Consider the following 25,772-nt stretch of genomic DNA (forward strand, 5'->3'; position numbering starts at 1 on the left):
CTTGTTATCCTTGCAAGCAATCTCTTGACCTTTTTCACTAGAATGGCATTCTTTCTGGCGTGAGCGTAAACATGGACTTGCCTTCATTTGGTGACCCCGACGTGATACCAATGCCCCCGTACCTGCGGAGGTGTCCAGGTGGCCTCTCCGGAAGGGCTGCACCCACCAACATCGACCAGTCCCAAAACGCGTAGCACCGAGTAGCCCTGTGGGAGCCGTCTTTGCAGAGTCCCACGTGCACAAGAGTACAGCCTGCAAGGGATAACAAAGTAGAGTTGGATGTATGGAGCAGTGTGAACAGTGTGAACACACAGTGATTGAAATTGAGAGTGTAGCATATTTGTGCAGTGTGTGTTTATCTCTTGGTTTTTTTCATACATTTTTAAGGATAGCAAGGAAAAAAGAAAAGGGGAATCGAGGGAACCCCCCTGAGTAAGGGGGAAGGTGGCACCATGTGCAATGTATTGACCAGTGCGGGAGTAAACATAAAGATAAATATAGGAGCTTTGTATAATTAGAGAGCTTGGGAATAGTAGTGTCTGTTGTTTCAGCTTATTTTAGTTTGCTTTGTTAAAGTATTTTTATGATGTGCGGTGGAGGCCCAGGAGTGGCGTGTATAGGTTGTGTGTGTAGGCGTGTGCGTAAACAAGGACTTGCCCAAGAGATGAGGATAGGTTGGCCCATTCTGAGAGGAAGAGGGAGAAATGTCTGCGGGACCTGTAAATGGTAGCGAGAGTAAGAGAGAAGGTGGGCGAGACAGAAAGCTTGCAGACTAGGCTTTCGCAGGAAGAATACATTTGAGTGGGGATGATGGAGGCAGGAACCCACTCAGGGAAAATCAGGGCCACTCCACCATCAGGCTGGGAGGGCCTGGGATTGGACAGGATCTTGAAGTCCTCGGGTAAGAAAGTGTCAAAAGCAGTGACAGAACTGGCCTTGAAACAAGTCTCAGTGCGAGCAAGGACGTCAAGGTCTTCAAGGAGTTGAGAGATTTTAGAAGGGTTTTTGATAGCAGAGCAAGAATTGAGCGTAGCTAAGTGAAGCTGGCTGCCCCCTTTAAAGGAATTGCAAGGGGGTACAGGGGTGTGCTGCAACTACTGGGGGGAGGGGAGAGGCAGGATGGGGGATAGAGGGGTGACAGGAGAGGGGGGCAGTTGAAGAGAGATGGAAGACACCTGTCAAGAAGGATGAGGTTGGGCTGACAGCCCTGAGCCATGATAGTGCCATTGTGATAGACATTAAAGGAATAGTTCACTCTAAAATTGTATTGTCCCAAAAGATGGGCAATAATCAAAAACATATATTAAACATCTTTTTAAAGAAAGTTCCTATGTAAACTTTTGAGCAAACGAGGCTCAAAGTGTTTACATGGGAGCATCCATTTTGTCATTTCAAGCAGCCTCCTCTGTTCATGTTAAGCTCTGCCCAGGTGGCACTAATCAAGCAGCAAAAGCCCCCAACGGGGAGCTTTTGCTTACTGCAGCCAGAGCAGAGCTAAACATGGAGGAGGATGCCTTCACTTTCATTTTACGTTTTCGGTGCTCCCCAAGCTCAGGGAAGCACAGAAAACGTAAAATGAAAGGCAGAGCAATTATGAATATTTCGCCGGCTGCCAGCAGAGTTTTCATAATTACTGCGACTTTCTTTTCCAGTTTGCCGTGCGGAAAACTAGAAAAGAAAGTCGTAGCAATTATGACAACCCTGCTGGATGCCGGCAATGTATTCATAATTGCCTGTACTTGCCTACAAGCAAAGGCCCAGCAATTATAAATACAACGTTGTTGTATTTATGATTGCCGTGCTTAAAAAACAACGGAAATCATAAATACAACATTGTATTTATGATTGCCATGGCTTCAGCTTTGAGTCTCCTGGGCTCCCACACAAGCTGAAGCCACTGCAAACATATATATATATATTAGGCTTTTGGTGCTATATATATATATATATATATATATATATATATATATATATATATAAGCACTTACCTGCATGCAGCCTTCCTGCCTGCTTTCTCTGCTCTCCGGCAATAATGAAGCAAAAGCCACCCAGTGGTAGCTTTTGTTCATTACAGCTGGCTGGCTTTTGCTTCATTAGTGCGGCAAGGGTAGAGCTTAACAGAAGCACAGGAGGCTCATCCATTTCACAAAATGGATGCCTCCTAGTGCTTGAAATGTTTGAGTTTGAGCCTCATTTGCTCAAATCTTTACATAGGAACTTTGTTTAAAAATATTTTTTATATATATTTTTGATTATGGGCCATCTATTTAGCCAATAAAATTTTAGAGTGAACTATGCCTTTAATGGTGCATTTGGACAATGCAAAATGAGCCAAGAGCACTTCCCATCTGGTCCCACATTTTTAAAAAGGTCTTGAAAGTACCAGACCCAAATATCTTCCCAGCCCCAATCTAACCAAAAGCCAGCTGCCATCTGATAGAAGCAAAGCAAATATTCCCCAGGAAGGGTGCCTCATGCCCTATGCTCCCCTATGTAGTCTTGTGTCCAATAGCAGAGATCATTAACCAGCTACAAAGCATACCTCGACTTCGGATTACAGCTGCATTCTTGCCTGCTCATACAGTTCTTTGGTAGGTGGATTGATCCACTGAGCTAGACAGTGTTATGTCTGAACCCCCCCGCGAGGCTTGTGCTGTGTCATGTGTGCAGTAACACGTGACACACCATGTGAGAGTATGAATAAAAGGGGTGCACGTCCTCACGTGCGCCTGTTCCAAGCAGCCAACTGGGTCTGTGGTATGTGTATCTGTAAGTGCATACAAGTGGGGGCTGGAACCTTACTCAACCATGTAACATTGGCGATGAGGGAGTACGAACCTGCATGTCCACCGGTCATGCCAGCACATCCTACAAAGAGTGCCCGCCACGCTATGCTCTACATTGGTGCCGGTCCTGCCCCGGAGACCAGCAGCCTCCCCGATGAGATCCTGCTGTGTGCGGGCTTGTGGTTCTGCAGTCCTCAGAGCGTTCTCAGGGCTCGGCGCAAGTTGTGCGCACAGGCCCCTACTACCGGGCCTGTCCTTGTGACCGCCTGTTTCAGGAAAGGGTTTTTGTTTTAGTGTTCGACACCTGATGACACCGGAGAACGCTCCTGTGACGTCCGAGGTGGGCTGCACAACGACGCTGTGGCTCGGAATACCGAGGGAGGGAGCTGAAGGTATATTGATCCCTGCATGCCGCAGGCCTGGTCCAGATGGTGCTTGTGCGGTCTGGCCCACAGAGGGGCTCTGGTTAAAGAGGAAGGAGTAAGCCAATCCAGAAGAGGAGAGGTTGTGTGAAGGTGTCAGCAGCCATGATTCCCAGGTACTTTTGCCGTAGAAAGGTGCTGTTGGCCCGCCTATTGCAGTGTGCACCCCTGGGAGTGGTTTGTGTGGCCCAGGATCCCCATGGCTACCAGGTTAAAGGGGCACAACCTAGAAATGGAGAGGATGGACAGAAACCCCAGGTTCAGTGTTCAGTACGCCCGGGCCAAGTAACATACAAGGGCCTAGTCAAGGGGCGAGCTATGTTTCGGCACCACGACATAGAGCGGGTGGACCTGTACAGTCCCACGGTCGCCTGTTTAACAGTCACCCAGTACCATAATTCGGCATAAAAGGGAGTCCCACATGCCTAGGAGCTAACTGGGTGCATTGGCTGGAGAGATTAGATGTTTTATGAGGCGGCTGAGATAATCGATGATGCAAAGAAAAATACCATATTGCTGTTTTAAGCGGGGAGCGATGTCCACAGACTCTATAAAACGTTGCCCCCCAGGAACTGGAACCTACCAAGAGGCGAGAAAGGCTCTTACTGAGTATTTTGCGCCAATGGTGAACATTGATGTTGAAAGATTCTCCTTGCGATAAGCGACACCGCACCCGGATGAGTTCCTTGACTCGTTCTACACGAGGCTTCGCCTGCTGGCTGCCACTTGTGACTTTGTGAATGAAGAGGGAGAGCTCAGGGTCCAAGTGATTCAGGCATGCAGCTCCAACAAATTGTGCACTCAGATCTTAAAAGATATTGGAGCTAGGACGAGCCCATGAGTTGGCCACAACACGTTCACCTATGATGTAGGATGCCATCAAGGGGCTGAAGATGGGTGAAGTGTGCATGGGCCGGGAGCAAAATAAGAAGAGTGGAGGGGGAAGTGGGACAGCCCCAAAAGCTCGAGGGGAAGATGTAGGCCCTCGGCCATGTGGGTACCGCAGCAGAATAATGCTGCATGCCGGAGGGTGCCCGACGATGGGGGGGCAGTGTGGGCAATGCCACAAAGTAGGGCGCTTTGCTGCTCTCTGGAAGATCTTGTGGCCATCCATAAGTGCCACCAAAACAACAGGCCAGGTAAAGAACGACGTCCCGATGTAGGTGCCCAGATGGCAGCCAACAGTGAAGAACTGCAGTCAAGAAGAAAACTGTCCCGGGAGGATAGCTCAGCTGCAACGTGCTCACCTTGGAAATAAGACGACACAAAAGCAACACAGGTTCGATCCCCGGGTCCGCGCTTAGAAAACTCTGGGTATTAAGCGCGTTAGAAATACACTACTAAGAAACATGTTCCTATAACAGCGTCTCGATGCCCCGGGGCTGTGGGAGCGCTTTAAAAATGCACAATAAAGAAATAAAATGGCAGCTATGTAGGAGCTAAAAGATGAAGAGGTGTTCTAGCTAGGTGTTGGAGTGAAGGATGGTCCGGTGAGCAGTGTGGGAGCTGCGGTGAAGAGGAGGTTGCATAATAAAGTGGTGGCCCACCCAGAGAAGAAAGCCATTGGACTTGGTTGATTGATGCTGGTAGCCAGTGGAGCAGCAGCTTATTATGTTGTGTTTTCAAAGTTATGCAATGTTTGGTTTTGTTATAGTTGCCATGGGATGTTGTCTGAACCCCTCCCCCCCCCCGCACAGGCTTGTGCCGTGTCACGTGTACACACCTCATGTAAAAGTGCAAATAAAAGTGAAACCAGCCCTACTGTGACAAGTCCACACAGACCAAGAATCCTAACCCACGACTACATACATACTCAACCCGAGAAGATGGAGTAATGAGGCTCAAGCCTCGGTATCCAAAAATCACAGCTGATGGATAAACTCTATCCACAAAAAGACAGACATGCCAGTTCCAACCAGCCAACTGGGTCTGTGGTATGTGTCTCCGTGAGTACATTCAACTTGGGGCTGGGTCTTACCCGACCCCGTAACAGGCAGCGCCACCTCGACATTCATGTACATTTTGATATAATACACACCACAAGGTAGTAAAAAACAGCAACTGTTTTAAAATGTGATTTGTATAATGGGATTTGTATAATGGGAACGATGCCCATTTAAATTGTAGAGTATCCTATTGTTTTCTCGCTTATTTATTCCACCAGCAAAAGTAGTGTTTCCCTCTTGTTAAAGCATACATATTCCACCCCCCAACGTATGTTCGTGTCACTCGGGCGACGTTTTATATATATACATTTTAAAACGACCAGGTCAGCTGTGCGCTCCTCCCCCCACGGATGAAAAGCACGGGGGAACTGGGGGAGGCACCCCCGTGTTCAAGGTGTGATTGCCGCGTCGGACACATGAAGCAAGAAGTACCTACCACCCCGTAAATATGATTCAAATGCTGTTTGTGGTGTGCTTTGCTATGCCGTGGATCTCTAAAAGGGTGGGAATTTTGAAAAGAGAAGCGGCCACAGGACGCCTGCACAGCAAATACGCAGAGCTGGCTCCCTGCAATGTGTGCCATACCAAAACTCAAGCCTGCTCCAAAACGAGAAGCCCGCAAATTCGAAGTAACTCTCTAGGGTTCGTCAAAATTTTAACTTTAAAAAAAACGCGCATGCTGTAACCTTCAAAAATGTTGATCCGGTCAGCGTTGTTGATAGGTGAACTGACAAGCATGTCTGCAACCGCTTAAGTCAAAGAGGGTTTTACATGCCAACTATACGATCACTGGAACTTGAGAAATACCCTCGTTTTTAGTCAAAATACTAAAACTTCTTAGCTTCTGTTTACGTTCCGCGCCTCCACACTTCTCTTAACCAAATGTAATTTTATAAATGTAATATGTCGGTCGAGGAAAGTGCATTGCCCGTGGAGAGGGGAAGCAGCGCCCATGTGCCTCTTTTGGCAGCCACATGGTAGCCCCGGGCACAGCCAGCCTCCCCACGTCCTCTGCTGCAGGGGCGGAGGAGTTTCTGGTTTCCACCGCCCTCTCTTTCTTTCAGGCGGGGGCTCCGCCCACCCCACAACCCCCCTCCCCCCCGACCCCCCGGCGCGCCCGACTCTTCAGAGCGGGGATCAGGCTGGAAAGGGCGCCGGACGCCCACCACTCCCCCGCCGGCCATCTCGCGGGGCAGGGCAAGGCGCAGGCGCAGCTGGCAGCGGCGCCAGATTTGGCGGGAGGGGGTGTGTCCTAGTGGCTCTTTGTTTGATGGAATCTCTGTTTACAGAGTTTTTTTTTCACTCTTTCATCTCAACCTGTTGCCTCCGCCCCCTCTCCCCTCCCTAGTCCAGCCCCCTGCCCCCAAAGGTCCTCTCCTCCGCTACTTCTCCTGGCCAGAAACTTTAATTCTGGTGGTGGAGCTTACCCTTCAAGACAGCACCTGCACCGCTCTCAGGATGGCCAGGCGACCCAGGCACAGGTACACGCGCAAACCCAGCCCTACTTGTTCCTATGATTACACGTGTGCCTTGTTCTTGCTTCGCAGTTTTTGTGACCGATGCGTTTTGCTGCTTGCACACTTTCAGTTTAAATAGTGCACTTTTTGGCATGCGAACGTTTAAACTAGTACCCTCTCATTTCACCTATTTTTGTGCAATTTTAGATTTGCCCTGTTGCAGGTTCCACCATTATAATATGCTGCACCTTTTGGGTTGGTTTAATATCAGTTTTGTAGTTTTGATCTTGTGCCCCTTAAGATGCGTGCACTTTTAGCTGTTTGCAATTGCTAGTATCTGTACTTGTAACATTGCACTCATGTAGAGTGCGTCTGCCAGTGGATCCCTAGCAACTTGCCATGCTTTCGTGTTCAGACTGCCGGGAGCAGGTGCATTTATGTTAAGCATGTATGGTACAGGGAGAAAGTACGCCCCCGTGTACTAAGTGGGAAAGTAAGGAGGCTTGCCCGCTTGTGACTGGGCGGTTGCCACGCCGCCCGGAACCCCCTCCACACGGTTGCACCCGCTGACCCCTACATCAGGGCAGGGCGCTGCTTTGCATGCATGTCTCGCCCTCGGCAGCGGTGGTGCCAGTGCAGGCAAGCCCGGGAGAACCCGCGGCATGCCTGCTGCCAGCGTGCGGAGCAAGCGTGTGCTTGCACGGGATTACCCCGGCATATGGCAGGCAGGCGCGGGGCCGTGCTTCTGAGCGGAGCTGCACGCGGCTCGGGACCCCCATTCATTATGCATGCGGCGTCTGTCAGCGCTGGGGGCGGGCAGGTGTGCGCAGGTGGCGAGGGCGTGCGCGGGAGCCTCGCTGACTAGCGCGGCCGCTCAGTCACGTCAGGTCGACCGCTGTCATGGCTCGTGGCGGGCGCTTAACACACTTATCTTTTTTACGAACTGTGAAGAAGGGACTTGTCGCTTTTCATTCATAAATGACCCAACACAACAGTTTTAAGAGAAAATAAAAAAAAACGGGTTGAAAAGGTCAGGCTGTTACACCGCCCGCACCTCAGCCGTCTGGGATTGGGCGTGCGAGGTGCGCATGGCACTTGCTAACTCATCCCGGACAGGTGCACGTGCGACTTCCCTCTCCGCGGCTCCGGGCCCCGGAGGCACCTTGGAGGCCTTCCCGCACCTGCCACATGCTCGGAAGCTCGATCTCGCCCCGTCCTTTCACAGAAGTGCGTTGCAGCGGTGTGCACTTTTTTGGGGAAAGACTCAGGGCCGGATTCATGGATTTATTTGCACATTTCAAAGTGAGTTTGCACTGCTGGAAAGTGACTGCACAGTGCAAAGTTCATTTTGTACTGCAAAAATACACTTTGCACAGTTCCATGAATGCGGGTTTGAGTGTCGACCGTGCAAAAAAAATCCATGACTCGGGCCTTGTTGCCATGTGCTTAGGTTGACACCTTCACATGGGGTCTGGCCAAGATGATTTTTTTTAATTAATATTAAAAGTGTGCGATGGGTTGGGGGTCGAATTGGCGCCCGGCACTCGGACGCACTTTATATGTCTGTAAGCCCATCATAATGGTGACGTGGGTCCCCGGACGTGTTGGTTCATCTTGGACCTCCTTTGAAAGTATTGGGGCGGTGTGAATATTGTGGTTGGTCGCACATCATTGCTTTTGATACGAGAAAGGGAAGGGCAAAGACAAGTAGAAGCCTCTGACCACGGGAGCCGACTGTGTTACTCCACGCCTTCCTTCCAAGTGCTAAACGGAGGACTCGGCACCCGTACTACGCGATTTTTTGCATCGTGGTGCGTGCACACAGACAGAAAAAATGACCGAAGCCTTTGTTTACAATACACCGAGGGTGGCATTACGAGTGATTACTTAGGAGCGGTTTGCATCAAATGTGGCAGCATTGTTCTCACTTTTGTCCTACATGAATGCAGCCACTGACCTGCTCTTAATGGTGTATGCCCTCCCGTTTCCCATATTGGCTCCACTTACTTCTCCCCATGCATCCCTCTAGTGGCGCTATGGAGTGACCCCTAGCGCTATATAAACCCCCTAAATAAATAAAGAATTCTGGGCCTTGCGGACGGCTTGCCACAGAAGATGAGACTTGGAACTGAAGTACAGCTGGGCCTTCCATTGCAGTCCAATCAAATAGATGTTATTTACTGGGTTAGGCCCGAAGTGGCAACTGTCGGCAGGGAGAAGCAAAGTGCCAATAAAGGAACCGGCCAGGCAAAAGTAAACCCAGGACCGGTGGCAGCAGGGAGCCGTGCGGAGGGCATGTTGGGGAGGAAAGCGGCATGTCAGTGTTACCTGCTGTGTTTTTCAAGTGGCCTTGGTGTGTGGCAACGTCCCATTTCCCTCCTTCTCTGCACTGCTCTCTTGCATAATTAAGTTTCCTCCTGAAGTTAAGTTTAGCACTCTAGTGTGTGTTGCCGTTTTAAGGCCCATGTTTGTTTTTTGCATGTGTTTTGCACACACTAAGACATTCCCGTGCATCTGATTCTCCCCGTAATTTGGCCGTTCTGTCACAGCATGCTGCTGAAAGTGGTGAGGATTCATCTCAAAAAGGCAACCGCGTCCAACCAAATATGGCCCTGACCCTGCACCAAGAACGTATGATGAAAACGTGTTGCCAAATCCGCAAGTTACGTTTTTTTTTTTAAACGACACTGATCAGTTTGAAGTTTCACTTTTCGTCACCTCTCCGTGGGCTGCCCCATCTGCATCTCACCGCTGTTCTAGTCATCGTGTTCATGGCGTGGTTTCTGAAAGGATGAGTTAATTCGTCACGACCGGGAAGACTGTCGTAGGGTTATACTTTGTCTGCCTCTGCACACACCAGACGCGAGCTACAAAGCAGTAACACCTAGTTCAACCACCTTGCACATGAAATGGCGCACTGCCTTCCCAAGTGTCACATCAAGCAGGGCTTTTTAATTATCGGCCCCGGCAGTGGCCTCGTGGCACTAGATAACGTGGCACTTCACTTCTTGACATTTGTTTATATGCCCAATGAGTGCTAGAAGAATGCATATTGAGAAAGGTAAAGGAACTCTAGGAAACTCCCTTTTTTGCCACAGAGCACACGAGTGGGGAGGTGCAGTGTAAAGCGGCCCGGCGAACTGTGGGTCAACCGAGACAGAAGTCTACATTTTGAAGCTGGCCCGGCCCAGGCGGCATGTTTTTTTCCGAATTCACTTGGTTGCTGTGGAAACAGTACACTGTAGACCTGCCTTTGTCTCTACCTGACCGTGAACTGCGTGTGGGTGTGTTTGGTGTTCTGTTTATTTCCAAAACAATGCGATCTGCTCAGTGGGCCGGATTTAAGTTAATTTATGAAGAGGAAGCAACGTCCCAAACTTGTACAACAGCAGGCCCCATTCTCCCATTGAAGTGTATGAGACAACATTGCTGTCAAGGTGGGGGCTTTTCTGGAAGGGTATTTTCCGAGCTTGGAATTGGGGTGGGGGGGTGATCTCTGTATTTCTGGCTGCCATGTGGCCTTGTTGTTTATTATAAACCCTAGCTTTAACTAGATGAAGCCTGTCAGAGCCAGTCCCTAGAATCAATTTTCTGGGTCAATGACCAAGGCCTTGTTGTCATTTACAAGTGTAAGAAAAAGTATGCTTATTTTCTTTAAGTTTTTGCCCTGGCAAGATACTGTCTGAGAAGGAACATCAGTGCGCAGTCCAGCAGGGAACGCGGGGGACGAGTTTGGGCCTTCAGGTAGAACAGGAGACTACGTCAGTCTCACACACCATTGAAACGCAGCATTGTTTTTGCAACTCACTTGAGCGCTGCGTTTCAAAACTCCACCGGCGTAATGTTTGCCAAAAGGTTCCTGCTCTCAGCCTGAGCAGGTCTGAACACGCACAGCTCGGATAAACATGCCAGCACTTTCCTCGTATCTGTGGATACCAAAAACAGGAGAACCTGTTCAAAATATGAGGACACTAGAATGCAGAACAAAATCTTGCCCTACAAGTTTTTCAGATTCTCCCTTTTGCGAGGCTTGCCATGCAGCACTGGCCGGCTTTTGTGTGGTTGGGTGGGGGTGGTGGGTGGCCTGGAGTCCTGGCACTTACTCTGATATCTGCTCTTGACCTGTGTTCCCTTGTAGCATATACAGCAGCGATGAGGACGACGAGGAAGTCGAGATGTATGACCATGATCACGACTACGACGGCCTGCTGTGTAAAGGCGGGAAACGGCACTTGGGGAAAACACGATGGACTCGCGAAGAGGTAAACACAACTGAGGAATCGCAAAGTGACAAACAAGGTGCGCGCACGCGTGTGTGTGTGTAGCAGAGTATTGGGTTACTGAACAGATTATCACACCACTTAATTCACACCACACATTTGAGCATTGGCAGGTCCTCAAGACACCTCTTCGCACTGTAGTGTGCTATGAAGGCAAGGCTTGCGTTTTTCAAGGTACAATGCCTTTGCTGCACTGTTTGGTTATCACTTCTGGCCTTTTGTTGTCGGAAAGTGGTTGCTAAGCGAGGAAGGAGGAGTCTTGTTTCCTCCTGGATTAAATGCTCCTTGCTTCTGCTCGCCTGCCTTTGCGTGTGGAGTGGACTGGGAACCAAAAGAGGCCCTGGATATTTTTTTTTACAAAGTGTCCCCGTTTTACACATTGCAAGCGAAAATAGCATTTTAATGGCCTGTGTTGCACGCAGAAACACAAACAATACTGAGTGTTCTCAGAAAAAAGAGGCCCATGGTGCGCACACACCCACTGGAAAATCGCCAGACTTCCCTGTAGGCCAATCTGCCACTGGGCAGCAGAGTAGGCCTTAAGTCACAGAGGGTGAACTGATGATACTTTACTTCTGCCTTCTCTCTTCCTCCCCTCTGCTGATCTCCTGTCTGATACTGCACTGGTCACCTGGCTACCCTCTGATTTCGGACCCAGGTTCCGGCCCGTCCAGTTGCACACCCGCACTGCCTCCTGGCAACCCCTGCACTTGGGTCTGTATCTGCAACCACTACCTGCACTTATTGGACACCCGCTGTCTGCACTTACCCTTGCACCTGCTATCTGCTGGCCACACTACCTGTTGTTTTGATCCCTGTACTGGCACTTTTCCATACTTGCAAACATTCTATGACCAAAAAGATGTAGGGTTTTTCAAGTTTCAAAAATAATACCTTGCATTACAAAGACACCACAGGAAAATACAAAAAATACATTGTTGGCCGCACTGCAGCATTCTAAAATGCACAACCCGTCAAACAGCACAACATGGAAAGATGCTCCAATGTTTAAAATGTATAATTGTGAATGGTAAGTTAACAATGAATTCAATTACCTATCTTCACAGAAGGTAATCACGCAGAGCTGGTAGGCAACGTTTGCCACTGCTCTGTAGCCGCAGCATGGGTAATGCCTATTTATTCCTGCAGTGGAAGATGAATAACTGAACAACATGCAGATTGCTATCCTCCTCAGTCTGATATGCAGATTCTGTGTGATGGTGGTGGTACGCGCTGCCCCTTACTTTCACTGGTGGTTCACCTAAGGCCTGTCCCGACCAGAGTGCAGGGCAGACTCACGAAGCTGTCAGGTCAGTGGATTGGTCCAAGTCCATCACTCAAAGCAATCACTTACCCTCCCACTGCACAGACAGACAGACAAGCAGCCTGCCTTAGAGTCACATACATTACCTGCCCCTGTAAAAACCAGTAGGATCTGTCACCCAAATCTGTAGGCAGTAGGACTGCTTAAAAAGCAGCAGCCTACTGCCTAAATCAATAGGGTTGGCAAGTATGCTTTTCCCCTGCCCTCTCCCCTGCACCTGTGCGATCTCAATGTCACTAGGCCTGGTAAACTCGTTGTCTTTTTCCTCCATCTGTTTCCCCTCCCTTGCCTCGTTGCGTCTTGAAACAGTTGTGTATATTATACATGCCATATCATCTCAGAACCCTAGAATTCAGAAAGGGGGTATTGCTGGCCTCTGATTGGCTTTGGTTTTGGTGGATTGGTTCTGTAAAGGTGTGAGACGTGCCCAAAATCTATTTTTACAGAGCTCTTTTTCTGTGAGCCTTAGTGAAAGCCATAGAGAAATAATTAAGTCACATTTTTCTGATAACCTTTTACACTGTGACAGTCTCGCAGTGAAAAGCAGAATGCTGCTCGCCCGTGCAACTAATTGCTGTGTGGTCTGATGTATAAGCGCTGCAAATATGCTGTCCTCCGTGGGTTCTGCAGACTTGCAAAGCAGGCCCTCCAATCCCTATGGTTATACTGCAGACACCAGCCTCATTTTTCTGGCCAGGTATCCCAAGTCATGGATCAGGGGCGATCAGTGAAACCAAATGAGCAGATTTCGGAAATAGTAGTTCCCAGACCTATTTGCATGTGGCTGATTGCCTTTTGCAGTCGTGCAGACAGGCTGAAAAGAGTGGTGTGGAAGGTTGGCCAGAGCAATGCCAGTGGCAGGGAGTCATTCAAAACTCTTCACCTACCAAAGCTCTGGTCACAGATTGTGAAAAGTGAGCACATGGGATTAGCTTGGTACATCGCACGCAGAGCATGTTTCAGGTTGGCAGTGCGCATACTTCACGGTGGCCACCCAAGTTGCTGGTTGCATTTAAAATCTCTATTTTAGTGAGGGGCTTCAGAGGATGAGTTTTCTAGATGCAGCACAAAGAATAGATTTCTGCGGCTGGTGGCCCGCATTACCCTGCATTCGGCAAGTGAATTCCACCAAAGGATTCTTAGGTGATTTCTTCCTTTCTTGGCCCCGTTCCCTTGTTTGTTTGCCGTTTCAATTGCTGTTCTCTTCCCCCACCTCGACTCCAGCTCTGTTCTTTATACAGGCCAAACTGAGGGTAGCGGGTCTGGCAGAGCGCCTCACAGAGTAAATCGGAGGGCCACTTTCCCTCCCTCTATGAGACCTCTGCACTCAGTACCTGTAGACCGGAGGGCCCCCCTTCAAGCCACTTTGTGATGTTTGAGCATGCACTGTCCTTACACTTACTTCTGGCAAAATTCAAACTTCTTTAGCAAGCCTGAGGACCCATCCCATCTCTTGGCCGCTCGGCTCTCTGTCCTATGTTTTTTGAAAGTAGGAACGCGTGGCAGATGCCTCTTTGAAACACCTCACCTGGAGAGATTGGCCTCATTGACAGAGGAAAAGGGTTGTGGAGCAGCATCAGTGCATGTTGGGTCGCTGAACGAGCTCTAGCTGTCAGTGTGTTCCTATGGCCTGGTAGTTGGTTGCTTGGGAGCCAGAGAACCTTTGGGTCAGGCTACAGGCATGTTGATGCACTGCAACTCCTCCACATTAATCAGTCGTGTTTAGTGACCTCCGGAAACTAAAGGGCTGAGGCAACTATGAGTGCATCAACCTTTGGTTCTCACACACACCCCCCTCTGAATGCACTGAGATGGAGCACTGTCATGTAACCCTAACACCTTCCCCGCTGATTGCATCTGCTCTATCGAGGTAAAAAAGTCCAGCTTACACAGTTTTGGTGGGGGCATGCAGTTCAGGAAACAGCCACCTCAGTATTATCGTATGCAAATCACAGATTGCACTTTGGTACCTAGCACGATGTAGCCTGCAGTCAGCTCTCTAGAACACTTGCCAAATCCACCAATGAAAGCCCCAATTCTAAGAGAACTGCATCATTTATGTATTTTATTTATTAACATTTATATAGCGTGCACACAGCCCAGGGGCATCGAGGCTCTGATACAAGAATACGTCTTAGTTAAAGTACACCATGCACCTCCGTGGCTCGGGCTCCCCCGGGGTTCAAAATGGCTGGTGGCTATTTATCTCTTGGTTATAGCCCAGGAGAGCCTTGGCGTGACACCAAAAGCTACTCAGGCATACATTTAGCTCCACTGGCCAACTGGTGCCATATACAAATATATCCATGTGACATTACCCCAGAGCATTTAGGCAAATGCACAATTAAATAAATAAAATAAATGTGTATAAATGAGCATTAGGGCATATCCAGAAGACCTTTAAAGCATAATGCGGGATTCGAAATTGAGGGGAGCTGGAAGCTATTTAGCTACTGCTTCTAGCACAGCAGAGTCGGGTTTGTTTGACACAAACCGCTACCAGGCGCCACTATTGGCTCCCCAAGCCAAATGATGGCGCACAAACATTCCCATGTGAATTTAACTCTTTATTTGTGACAATCGATGAATAAACATTAGGGCACAGCTAGCTATACAACATTTAAAGCATTAGAGATCATAAATAATGGATACATTGATCATTTTGCATCTGATGTGGAAGTTAAGATTTGGGGAACGCCGTTTACAAGTTCCTCATCACAGGTTATTGCTGGTTACCCAGGAGCTGCCTTTATCGCCGCCTCATCCGATCTTAATTTCAATGCCTGTAGTGGGTCATGCAGAATTGAAAAGAAGTAGTTTGTATTTTGCATGTCATGTGGAAGTGCAGGCTATATGATACATCCTGGTTCCCAGCGATGGCTCCTGGTTACTGGGTGATGTGGGATAGCCAGGAGCTGCTTTTATTTAGTGCCTAGTAACCACATCCTTGTTTCAAACCCTGCTTGCAGCGCTAGCCTCTGGATGGGGACCTCTCTCAGCTGCAGCTCACCAATGCGGGCAAATAGGCTGCTACCGGCTGTGCAAGCCACCGCCCCTGCCGTTAATGCTATATTACCTCAATGCTTTGAGTCTGCACCGCCTTCCAGGACACTGTCTGGTTTGGTCTTAGTGAGTCCATTTCGTTTTTAGGGTTAAGATCCCGGAAGGCATTTGACATGACACGTTGCAACTGTGGCAGATTCTGACAGTCGACATCCCATTGTTCTCAAAAAGGCAGAAGTCCTATTCCACCAATGCACAAAAAGGGTGCAGTCAAGGCTAGTCATTTAAGTTCCGTCTGAATTTGTTCGTTGAAAGCCTTCAGATTTTCTCCCTGTAGGTTTTATGCTGCATTTTGACATACTAGTCTATTTTGTGACGTGTGTTCTGGGGTGTATTTCATCCTTTGCTAGTGGAGTAGAACCAAAACTGAATTAAAAGCAACTTCTGTGGATTGGTAGCAGTGAGGTTTCACCTTTACACCCAGTTTAAACAAGGAAAAGCCGTACATTAAATACAGTGTGCTAGTACTTCAAAGTCATAACACAATCGAATACCATTCAAAATAATGCAGCTGCGTCCCATAGAATACAGTTAAGTCCCAGGATATATTAGGTCATTGGTCGCATAGCCCCTCCACCTTTTCCTTCTCATGCCTTTCCGAGCCTCCTATCCAACCTTCACCTTCATCCTATCTATCCACCCAACTCTGCTCCTGCCTACCACTGCTGCATGTTCTATCATACTCCTCATTTGGCTGTCGGACAGGCAAAGCGCTTCAACGACATAACCCATGCTAGCAGAAACCCAAAGCGCTGTACAAGCTAACATAACAACAACTCTTGAGAGACACGCGCTAAGGACGTGCCTGTCACGTGCTTAACACTGATATGATAACCCATCCTAAACAGTGAGCCAGGAAAAGTTGACAGAAGGGGGGAAGTATTACAGTAATTCCAAAAGGGAATTACGGGGCACACGCTCCTGTATGGCATACACTTGTCTCAAAATGTAATGTGGCGCATCTGTACCCATTATCCATATAGGGCTTCCCTGGCCCCAGTTATGTTTGGGGGAGGGTGGTGGGACCATGAACAGGGCCTTGTAGCAGGAGCTGCAGTTTGCAAATGATAAGATCACGGGTGAGTAGCACAGGTGGTCCTGTTTCACAAAGCCATTTGTTTATGTGACAATCCAACAATGTTTTGAAAAACACCGAACAGGCAAAGCATTAAAAAAGGGGACATTGTGCGCTTACGTTTTTTAATATTTAAACATTTGAAGCTGGCTGAACCCCGCCCACTGGCTGTATGGCAAACTCCATCCTATGAGGATCTTTCCAAAGACTTGGGGGCGTCATGTGCTTCTTATTCACAGGTCTGTCAGACACCGACTGAAAACAGCCTACTTCTTATTGGGCTGAACGGGCCAAACACAAAGAAACACACTAAAATGGAGGACCCTAGTGGGGAAAGGCATCTTTGCTCGCCTTTCATTTGCATTGCAGCACATTGCAGCACTCTCGAGGCTGAAACACATTTTTTTGGGGGCTTATAACTAGAACCAGTGGTATAAGAAGGCATGAAACTCGGGTTGTCACTCTCACACACCAGTCGGGGTTTATGGAAAGTTGTCATACGCCACAGAGAACTGTATTCAAAACCATTGGTTTCTTTTCACTGCTAACATGGTCGCTTTTGACCATTACAGCATTTCCTGCTGGTAAAATTGTACACAGATGATGAAAACCTACAAACGGTTATTTTCAAAGTGGGTGCACATTGAGACATCCTCCCCCTCTTAGTCACTCTGTTGAGTGGCCTCAGCCAGCATTCCTGTGACTCGGAGTATAACCTACACCCAGAAATCAAACAGATGGCTCATTTGGGACCATAGCAGCTACAATGGAACGACTGTTCCAAGGAAAATGGTTCACGCTCCAGTTGAGTGTTCTGTTTATTTTCAGGTTGGGAGTCCCACTATGACTCCCAGGATCCTTCATCTTTCACTAAGCTGGCTACTGCTGATGGGCTTCGTAATCCAAAACAACTGTAGAGCCAAAGGATGCAGATCCCAGGTGTGACAGCAGGATGCCATAGGGTGCAGATGCCCGGTGTGACAGGATGCCATCTGGCGAGGGCAGAATACTCCAAGGGTTTTTGATTTTTAAATACTAACATTATGCTGATAATTCTGTTTCTGAAAGATAGGTCATTATAGTGCAAGCATATGCCTTTGCTGAGACAGGCGACCTCAGCCCTAGGTCTGCAGTGGAACCGATTAGGTTCAGATGTCACATGTGCCTTCCTGACTGCTGCTGGAACACAAAGTTCTTGCAAGCAGAGGTGGCTTTTTAATCTTCTGCAGCTCTGTTCTAAATGATAATAACTGTATACCTTAATCAGTCTGCGTTAGCACTTAAAACTTTAAATATAAGCCATGCCTGATTGTGGCATGTTGATTGGTAAAAGCACTCAATTATACAGCCACAGCAATTGGATACCACACTAGTGTCCGCTCTGTGAGCAGGGCCTAGCTATGACATGACTGATGTTTATTTGTGCCCGATCTGACTGTCTCCACTACAGCCACGTGACAGCACGATAGGCAGGATGCTGCCTTTTTGAGTCCCCTGCAGGAAGGGTAACATCTTTCCCCAATGCATGGCAAGTTCACCCAGGAGGTCTCTTGGAAACCAGTGCTTCAAGGGCAGCACTGACATAACCAAGGTATTGTCACACCCTGGTGCTGACCCCTGGAGTACCTTTGAAGTAAACAAGCATGGGGCAGGAACAGAGCTAGAGAGGCCAGAGAGGGACGGTGGGCTGAGGGAAGGGGCCCATCACTTGGTTTCTGTTAGGGCTCTCTTTTTCCTGTCCCCTCCATTTCCTGAAGACGGTGTACTCAGGTTGTGATGTCATGAGGCAGAGGCACTTGTTAAAGAAAGCTGGATTGGACCCCTGACAGCAGGCTTGCTTTGGCCAAATTCCCTGAGACCGCTTTCCTTTAAAAGGAAAGGGGCACCGCCTCATTATTTGATTTATCTTTGAACTCTTACAAGGGCCAGAAGGCTTCACTGGACCTCTTTTGAATGTACTATCTACTTCAAAGTCCTCTGCCATAGAGGTGAAGACAGAACACATCCAAGGCAGAGGAGAGCTCTGTCTCCTAACCATTCCAACAGAACAGTGTGGATGACTGCTGTTGCACTAAGACCTCATTGCTGGCTGCACTGGAACCAGCACCCTCTTCACAGGAGGTGAAGGACCACCTGTAGATGCCAGCAACTCGCTAGATTGGGAGTGCAGAACAGAAGGACTCACCTTGTTCCGGAGGTTCTGGATTGGGACTTTTAGCCACGAGAAGTCCAAGAGCAGCAGGAATCCTCTTTTGTCACCCCAAGACTTCGTTGAGCGCTTTGACTACACTCCACACCCTTCGAGCCGACACAGGGCCTGAAATGCTGCTTTTGGTACTCAACTTCGAGCTGCTTAGCTGCCTCTTCCAGTTGTATCGATACAGTCTCCCATCACTGAAGAGCACTGCCGCGGGACCTGAAAGCACCTGACTTGCCCAATTCTGAACCCCGTTTCAACCCAACATAACATTGCCTCGACCCGATTTAGCTGCTGACTCGACACGCTGGGAATCACAATTTTGCAAACCGCCTCAACCCAGCTGAAGCATCATTTCGACCTAACTGGACCACCGACTCCAACTTTTGGGAGTCATTGACTCAGATCATCTTGAGTGTGGACTCGAGACACACAGGGCCTGTCTTAGAGCCGACTTTCGCTGGATCAACGCGGCTTGCTCCGTTTCTAAACCAACTCGACCACAGGAAAACACATAGAAGCCCAGCTTGACAGTGTCAGGCATTGAAGACAAAGAATAAGGTACTGTGAAGAGGCCTTGTCCCCTTAGTCCACTTTTGGGACCACAGTGATTTTTGAGCCGCTATTCTCTACAATATTTTATTTTTTTAGGAACTCCGAACATTGACATTGTTGTCCAATCTGATTGCCTGCGCATCTACCCATCTACAAAGCGCCCTTTCACAAAAGTCAGCATTCTCTGTTTTCGTTTACAGGGGTGGGTTTTGCAAGTGTTGTCTGGATAGTTGCTTTCAATTTATTGTTTAATTAAATTTCTCTAATTGTATAGAAACTCAATAGTGCATTTTTTCATTTTGGAGTCTTTGTAATATTGCTGTCTGGGTTGCTACTTTTATCAGTCCCCCCCACCCCCCCCCCCGAGATAGAACATGTTCTCTGCCTGTGCTACCACAAGGGGCAAAGGAGGCATACATTGCAGTCTGTGCCTGCTTGGCCTGTATGATTGGGATAACTGCAGAGGTGTGGGGCTGATTATAGCAGTACTCATTCTGTGACACCTGGATTATAGTATGCAAAGAAAGTTCTTGTGTCTGGATGAATGAAACGGCCATGTGTTCTTTCCTGGGCCTTTTGGTATTTCCTCCCTACCCTCGTTCGCTGAGCCCCTTATCGACTCATCGAGCAGACTGAGCTCAGTCTTTGAAGAAGTAGACCCAGAGCTTGTAGCAGACTGGGGCCCCAAGATATGCACTGATCAGAAAATTGAGCCCCATGGGTTGATGAGATCTTTTTTTGGGCGGTGCAGCATTTCCTAATCATTTTGCTTTGAGCGGTTTGCAGTAATACGCTGCAGGCCATACAAATCAATGTCTTGCATTGTTGTCATCCTAACACCAGCATCCTGCATGCGAAAACCCTGAGCACGTTTGATTGTCCCAGGCATTCACTCCTTTATTAAACCTGGCAGCATCTTCAAAACCCCACTCCTAACGAGTCAGCTGAGATGGTGGGAATTGGTTGGCTGCAAAGCGTCAGTGCGCAATGAGAGATATATGTGACAAGTAAAGAACGACTGGCATAGTAATAGGGTTTTCTTTCCACGTCTCAGGATGAGAAGCTAAAGAAACTAGTGGAACAGAATGGCCCCGAAGACTGGAAAGTTATTGCCAGTTTCCTTCCTGTAAGTGGTGATGATTGCAAATTTCTGTGTGTGTGTGTGTCTCCTGGTAGTTGTGACATGTTTGCACCCCCTTTTTGCCAGCACTGGTAGGATGGGGTGTGTACAACACTGACAATCATGCCCCACCATCTTTGCCGAGTAGTTATGAGTTGGGGAGATGCAGTGACTTATGGCATGCATCCATTTTCTTCAAATGTATTAAACCATTCCCCTGCCCAGATGTTGACGTGAGTAGCATTGTTAGGGACTGTTGCTTCTCTTGCTGAACGCTTTCTACTTGTTTGCTTGCTGCACTTTTTAGTTCACATAGCAAGTAGTGTGTGGGGGGCAGAGTTGACTATATTGAAGAGGAAAGAGGAATCTGTTTTGACATTTTTTGGTGAGATGGTTGGTAGACAGACTATGAAATCAGCAAAGTTGTGGCTAGTTGTATCCACTTCGTACCAACAAGCTGCGTGGACTGTGCTTCTTCCCGCCTCGGAAGCTGTGCGTTCTCAATGTCTTAGTCCAGGAGCTATTGGCGTGGCTTACGTTTCGACTGTTGCATGGAGCTAATGTGATTCATGGAGATTTCAGTGCGGTAGAGAGTGTGCTTGTGTGTTATGGTTCCAAATAGTACAACGTACAGCAGTTCATAGGCAAGACTTTGCATATGTCGCCCAGCAATAGATAATGAGTCTTGCATTCTTCTCTCTTGTAAAATTAGAACCGGACTGATGTGCAGTGCCAGCATCGGTGGCAGAAAGTGTTGAACCCTGAACTGATCAAAGGGCCCTGGACGAAAGAAGAAGACCAGCGGGTAAGGAACATCTCAGGATGGACGATCACTCATATGATCATCATTCTGAACGTGACAGTGATTTGATTTTAGTTTTGGTTTTGGGTGCCGCTAACACTCCATTTATAAGATGAAACTATTGCATTGGAGTACAGCTAGAAGGGAGATGGCGTGTGAAGCTGAATGCACAGCTGGTGGTATTGCTTGTTTTTCCCCCACATCCATTGACTGTCCATGTCCAGCCTAATCCCTGAAACCATTCCCACCCACTAACTGCCCTTCCCTGCTCAAACCACACCCCCTTGGGATGTGTGTGCTAGCTTTATCAAGCAGTAACATCATACTTAGTGATGCAAGTACATGTTGTTATTTCAAGTTAGTCTCTGGAGCGTTACTGGCTTCATTGGAGCTATAAAAGCACTGCTTGTGTAACAACATTTTCTTAATCAAGTGTGCCACTTCATTTATAAGCAGTATGCATGTCCTCTTATGGACGATCCGTTAAAACAAACATTGGCAAAGCCAACAGTTTTGGCTTGTGCCTAGGTATTACATAGGCAGTTGCTAGGAACAGCTTTATGCCAGGTGCTCACACCATTTTGCAGCTGGTACCATTTTATGGACAGGTACTACCATTATGCCAGTGTCTGACAAAGAAGGCCTTTCCCATGTCTACACAAAAGCCCTAACTGTTGGCTTTGTCAGTGCTTGTTTGGTTAATGTGGCAAAAACATTCACGTAACATATACAGAATAGAGTTGAGGGCCTTAATTAAGGTTGATCACGCTCACCAACCAACTGCGCACCACTATCACAGCACGATGTTGGATGTATGATAAATGTACCGTCTTTCTGAGTACGCCCCATTGCTCCATTGGATGCAGGTGGGCGATCCGGAGGGTTCCTGGATGAGTCTCCTCCATTATGGAAGAGCTTGTGATGCAGTTCTTACTTGGTGTTTTTCCTTAAAGGATCAGTCAACGTTGTAGGGCCAGTTATTGTGTTTCTTTTCATTCCCGCCTCTGCCACAAGTATAATGCGACTGTGGAATGAGCACATTCTTTTTCACAAATATTTCAAGTCATCAAAATGTTATTTGGGTTAAATTCATACAAGCAATCACTTATCGGTAACCATTTATGTCCTAAAACATTTTAATGGAAATAAACACGAGAACATGTTGTGGTCTATATAATTGCAGAACGATTCAATTTCATAACTGTTCACACGTAGCGTTTTGAATTTTTTCATCATGTAATTTTTTTTCTGCATTTGTTAAGAAAGTCGATATTTTCAGAAACGATACATCCGACTGTTACAGAAATATGTGTCATACACTGAGGTTTGGAGATGGGTTTCTCACAATTTCAGCACACGCTGGACCTAAAAACTAGACCAGTACATGAAATTGTGAACTTCTGTGTGTTTGATGGAGGGGCCACTAAGGGAAGTGTTTTAACTAATGGTTTTGAATGAGAGGGCTTGAAGTGACATTTCAGAGGCTAGTTTAGTAGGGCATCAACCATTGATGAGATGTGAAAAGGGTTAAACTATTGCATATAATCGAAGGGTTGAACAGATGATGAATTTAGCGTAGATTTTAATGAATGTTATGTTATGTTGATTTATTCTGGGCACAGCTGCCATTTTCAAGGTCTCCAGGAACTCAGTGGCTCTGCAAGGAAAAGTGGGTAGGATTGGTTAGTGAGCGAGAGAGGAATAGGATAGATGTTGTGATCATCTGTGTAACTGTGCGTGTGTGCTTTCTGGATGTGCTTTGTTTTGTGCACTGACCTTGCTGTGTCCGGAAGGGTGGCCTCCAGTGTTGGACTTGTTTGTTGTCTGTGTTGGTTGGGTTTTTTGCTTGGTTAGTCATGTGCCATTTTTGTGGTTTTATGGGTCCATTCACTAGCCCTCTGGGCATGTGTGGGTGAGAAGGGGTGTTTGGTGGGTTTTGGGTGATCTCTGGTTATTTGTAGGTATGTTATTGATTTCAATTCTAAATGTATCCCTTGTTTTCCTTGTTTCCGGTTTGTAGAAGCAGGGATTGTGTGGGTTGGGTGGACCGTTCGTGTAGTGGTTGTTAAGTGGTTGATCTGTGGGATGCAGGAGGATTTTACCCTGAGATTCTTGCAACCTTTAATCAGTGTTGTTCATGGAAGGGTTTGACATTGAGTCTTTGACGTGATGAATTCTACCAGGATATGAATATGGGCTCGGGTAGAGAAGAGCTTTAATCACTGACTACAGATTACATTGTGAAATGTGTCCTGAAATGTGTGTCTAACAGGCTGAAGTCTGAAAGTGGCTGGTTGTGCCAGAACAGGGATTTTTCTCAGCCCAAGCTTCCTTGATGCATGATCATTTCTATTCAACTCTACCAACGTTTTAGACGCCCAATGGGGGAAAGGACGTATACCAGTTTCATAATGGTCTACTCTGCCTCTTCAACTCTTGGTAGTTTATTGAAGGTGTTGAACCAGAAGTGTATTGTGCAGTGGCTAGAATGAGGAGACAGGTACAGAAGGGTTTAGGACTAAGCCAATCACAGGTTGCAGAGTATCGGAGCTACTGATAGCTCACAGAAGGGCATGAACCAGTTTAGGAAAGTGGACCACCACTCGGATGTGGTGTGAGTTATTGGTACGGCTTGTATATTTTGGCTCCCACATGCCATATTTGCACTTGTGGCAGATCATCCCCTTTGACACGCATCCCTGCTTTTCTTTCAAGGTGATTGAGCTGGTGCAGAAGTACGGTCCCAAGCGATGGTCTGTCATCGCGAAGCACCTAAAAGGGAGGATCGGGAAGCAGTGCAGGGAGCGATGGCACAACCACCTGAATCCTGAAGTGAAGAAGACCTCCTGGACGGAAGAGGAAGACCGCATTATATATCAGGCACACAAGCGGCTTGGAAACAGATGGGCTGAGATTGCAAAGTTGCTCCCGGGGAGGTAATGTGGGCCAGTGTTCTGTAATGAATGTAAAATGACACTTTGTCAAATGTCCTTTTAGAAATTTGAAAGAATTCATTTTTAATCGTGCCCACGTGCACCTCGTTGCCCCACTGATTAAGAAGTAGACCAGAGCAAGTTGTCTCTGCTGCCTGTGTGAGAACTAGGCATAACAGTAAACAATTTTGGTAATGAAAGGAAGCAAAGAACCAGAAGCAGACCTGCTCCATCTACACTCCCAGGCTCTGGAACCTCCTTCCTGCCAACACCAGGCTCACCCCATCGCTTTTTCATTTCAGGAAGGTGCTCAAGACACTCCTCTTCAAGGAATGGCTCCTCCCATAAACCTAAGTTTACATACCCTTCACTTCACACCAAACCTGAGGCTAGGTGACCTGCCCCCCATTTTTACTCCCCTGTTTGCTTGTAGATCCCCTGCTGCAGAAATGCCCACCTCACGCTCCCTGATGCTAGACCCCCTCCCTTGTATCCTGCTTACCTCACCGTGTCCTTCCCCCTAGGACCTGTAAGGAGCTCTGTTGCTTCCAGAAGGTAGGTACGTGCTCCATGAATGCCCTAATAACAATGTGTTTCGCAGGATGTAGACTTTTTGGAGGTAACTCTGTAAATTCAGGTTTCCGATTGGGGAATCTTACTTAATCAAACCTGTTAAAGCGCTTTTTTGCTCCTTATTAACTATTCATAGCAAAAAGTGTGTTAACGATTCACTGAGCAGGCACTGCACTGATGAATATTGCTTCAATTTTTGTATGCAAACGCACGCGCAGAGTGCGCGCGTGCTCACACACACACACACACACACCCACACCCACACACACACACACAGCACTGTCACTGTGTCTGTCTTTAAAGTGCATTGCCACAAAGTATTTTGAAAAAAACCTGAGGCTGAATGTTTTATCAGTGGACTGGTTGATTATCACCCATGGCCTGTTGCCTCCACACACGGGCTGCACTAATACAAGTAATAACACCTGCCTCTTATGGGCGCCCCGGTCCTACTTGTAACGATTCATGAAGGATCTGCCATGCATCGAGGAGATGTGGGCAAGTGCATACTGTCCTAGCTGTGTTGCCAGGACTGGTGTATTGTAGCCACACTACTATATCCTAGATTACTCACCCAGGCCTGCAGTGCCACAGTTCTGTCACAAATGTGGGCAATAATGATGGTAATTGGTAACACCTGTCACCAAGTGCTCTGAACCTGTAATTTCTGCTATGCATGTTAATATTGTCTCTGGGAGAACACTAGGAAGCATCATTAAATGTATTGATTGCAATCGGTGAGAATGCTGTGGGGCATAGTTAGACATTGAGCAGGTACCTTTGAAAGTATCCTTCATGTGAGGCAGGATCATCGACTAAAGGGTGTGAGGGCCTGTGGCTTTTGGGTTTCTGCATCAGCCCAAAGATGTGTGGATGCTGCTAGAACTCTGCAAATCGGGCACCGTTTCGGCAGCCTGTATGACAGGAGGCGGCCATATTGGTGCGCTGTGTGTAGGCCACACTCCTTTGTGATGAGAATCGGCACAATGAGCATCCTTGTTTGTAATATTTAAAGAGATGTCAAGTGTTCCTGAGTACCAAACTGTTTTGGACCCCTCTTGTGGTGGTTGCATTAGAGCAGAGAGACATGCACAATGGCGGGTGACTGCGCAGGCTCTCAGTACGGCCGGGGATTGGCCAGAAGTGGGAGGGCATGCAAGGGATGATAATGTAAACATGGTCGTGCTGTACCCTCTCAGTTGGCAGGTTTCTGTAGACGTGTGTTTGTCTCCGCTGGGG

The 25,772-nt window shown here is 47.7% G+C and overlaps 1 protein-coding gene across 6 annotated transcripts in view; it reads left to right on the top strand.

Annotated features, from left to right (window-relative positions):
* Positions 1-6,427: 6,427 nt before the first annotated feature.
* The window catches only part of MYB (MYB proto-oncogene, transcription factor), a 47,213-nt gene continuing 27,868 nt past the window's right edge, over positions 6,428-25,772 (top strand). For 2 of the 6 annotated variants that reach the window (XM_069606741.1, XM_069606743.1), the window contains exons 1-5: positions 6,487-6,635; positions 10,750-10,873; positions 20,160-20,231; positions 20,938-21,030; positions 23,743-23,963. In XM_069606741.1, coding sequence (XP_069462842.1) covers positions 6,613-6,635; positions 10,750-10,873; positions 20,160-20,231; positions 20,938-21,030; positions 23,743-23,963 — 533 coding nt within the window. In that variant the 5' untranslated portion in view covers positions 6,487-6,612. Of the gene's footprint in view, positions 6,636-10,749; positions 10,874-20,159; positions 20,232-20,937; positions 21,031-23,742; positions 23,964-25,772 lie in introns of all 6 variants that reach the window. The other 4 variants (XM_069606742.1, XM_069606739.1, XM_069606740.1 and 1 more) reach the window with 4 other exon arrangements.

Source organism: Ambystoma mexicanum, chromosome 4p (assembly GCF_040938575.1).
Source record: "Ambystoma mexicanum isolate Mex_15411 chromosome 4p, UKY_AmexF1_1, whole genome shotgun sequence".
NCBI lineage: Eukaryota > Metazoa > Chordata > Amphibia > Caudata > Ambystomatidae > Ambystoma > Ambystoma mexicanum.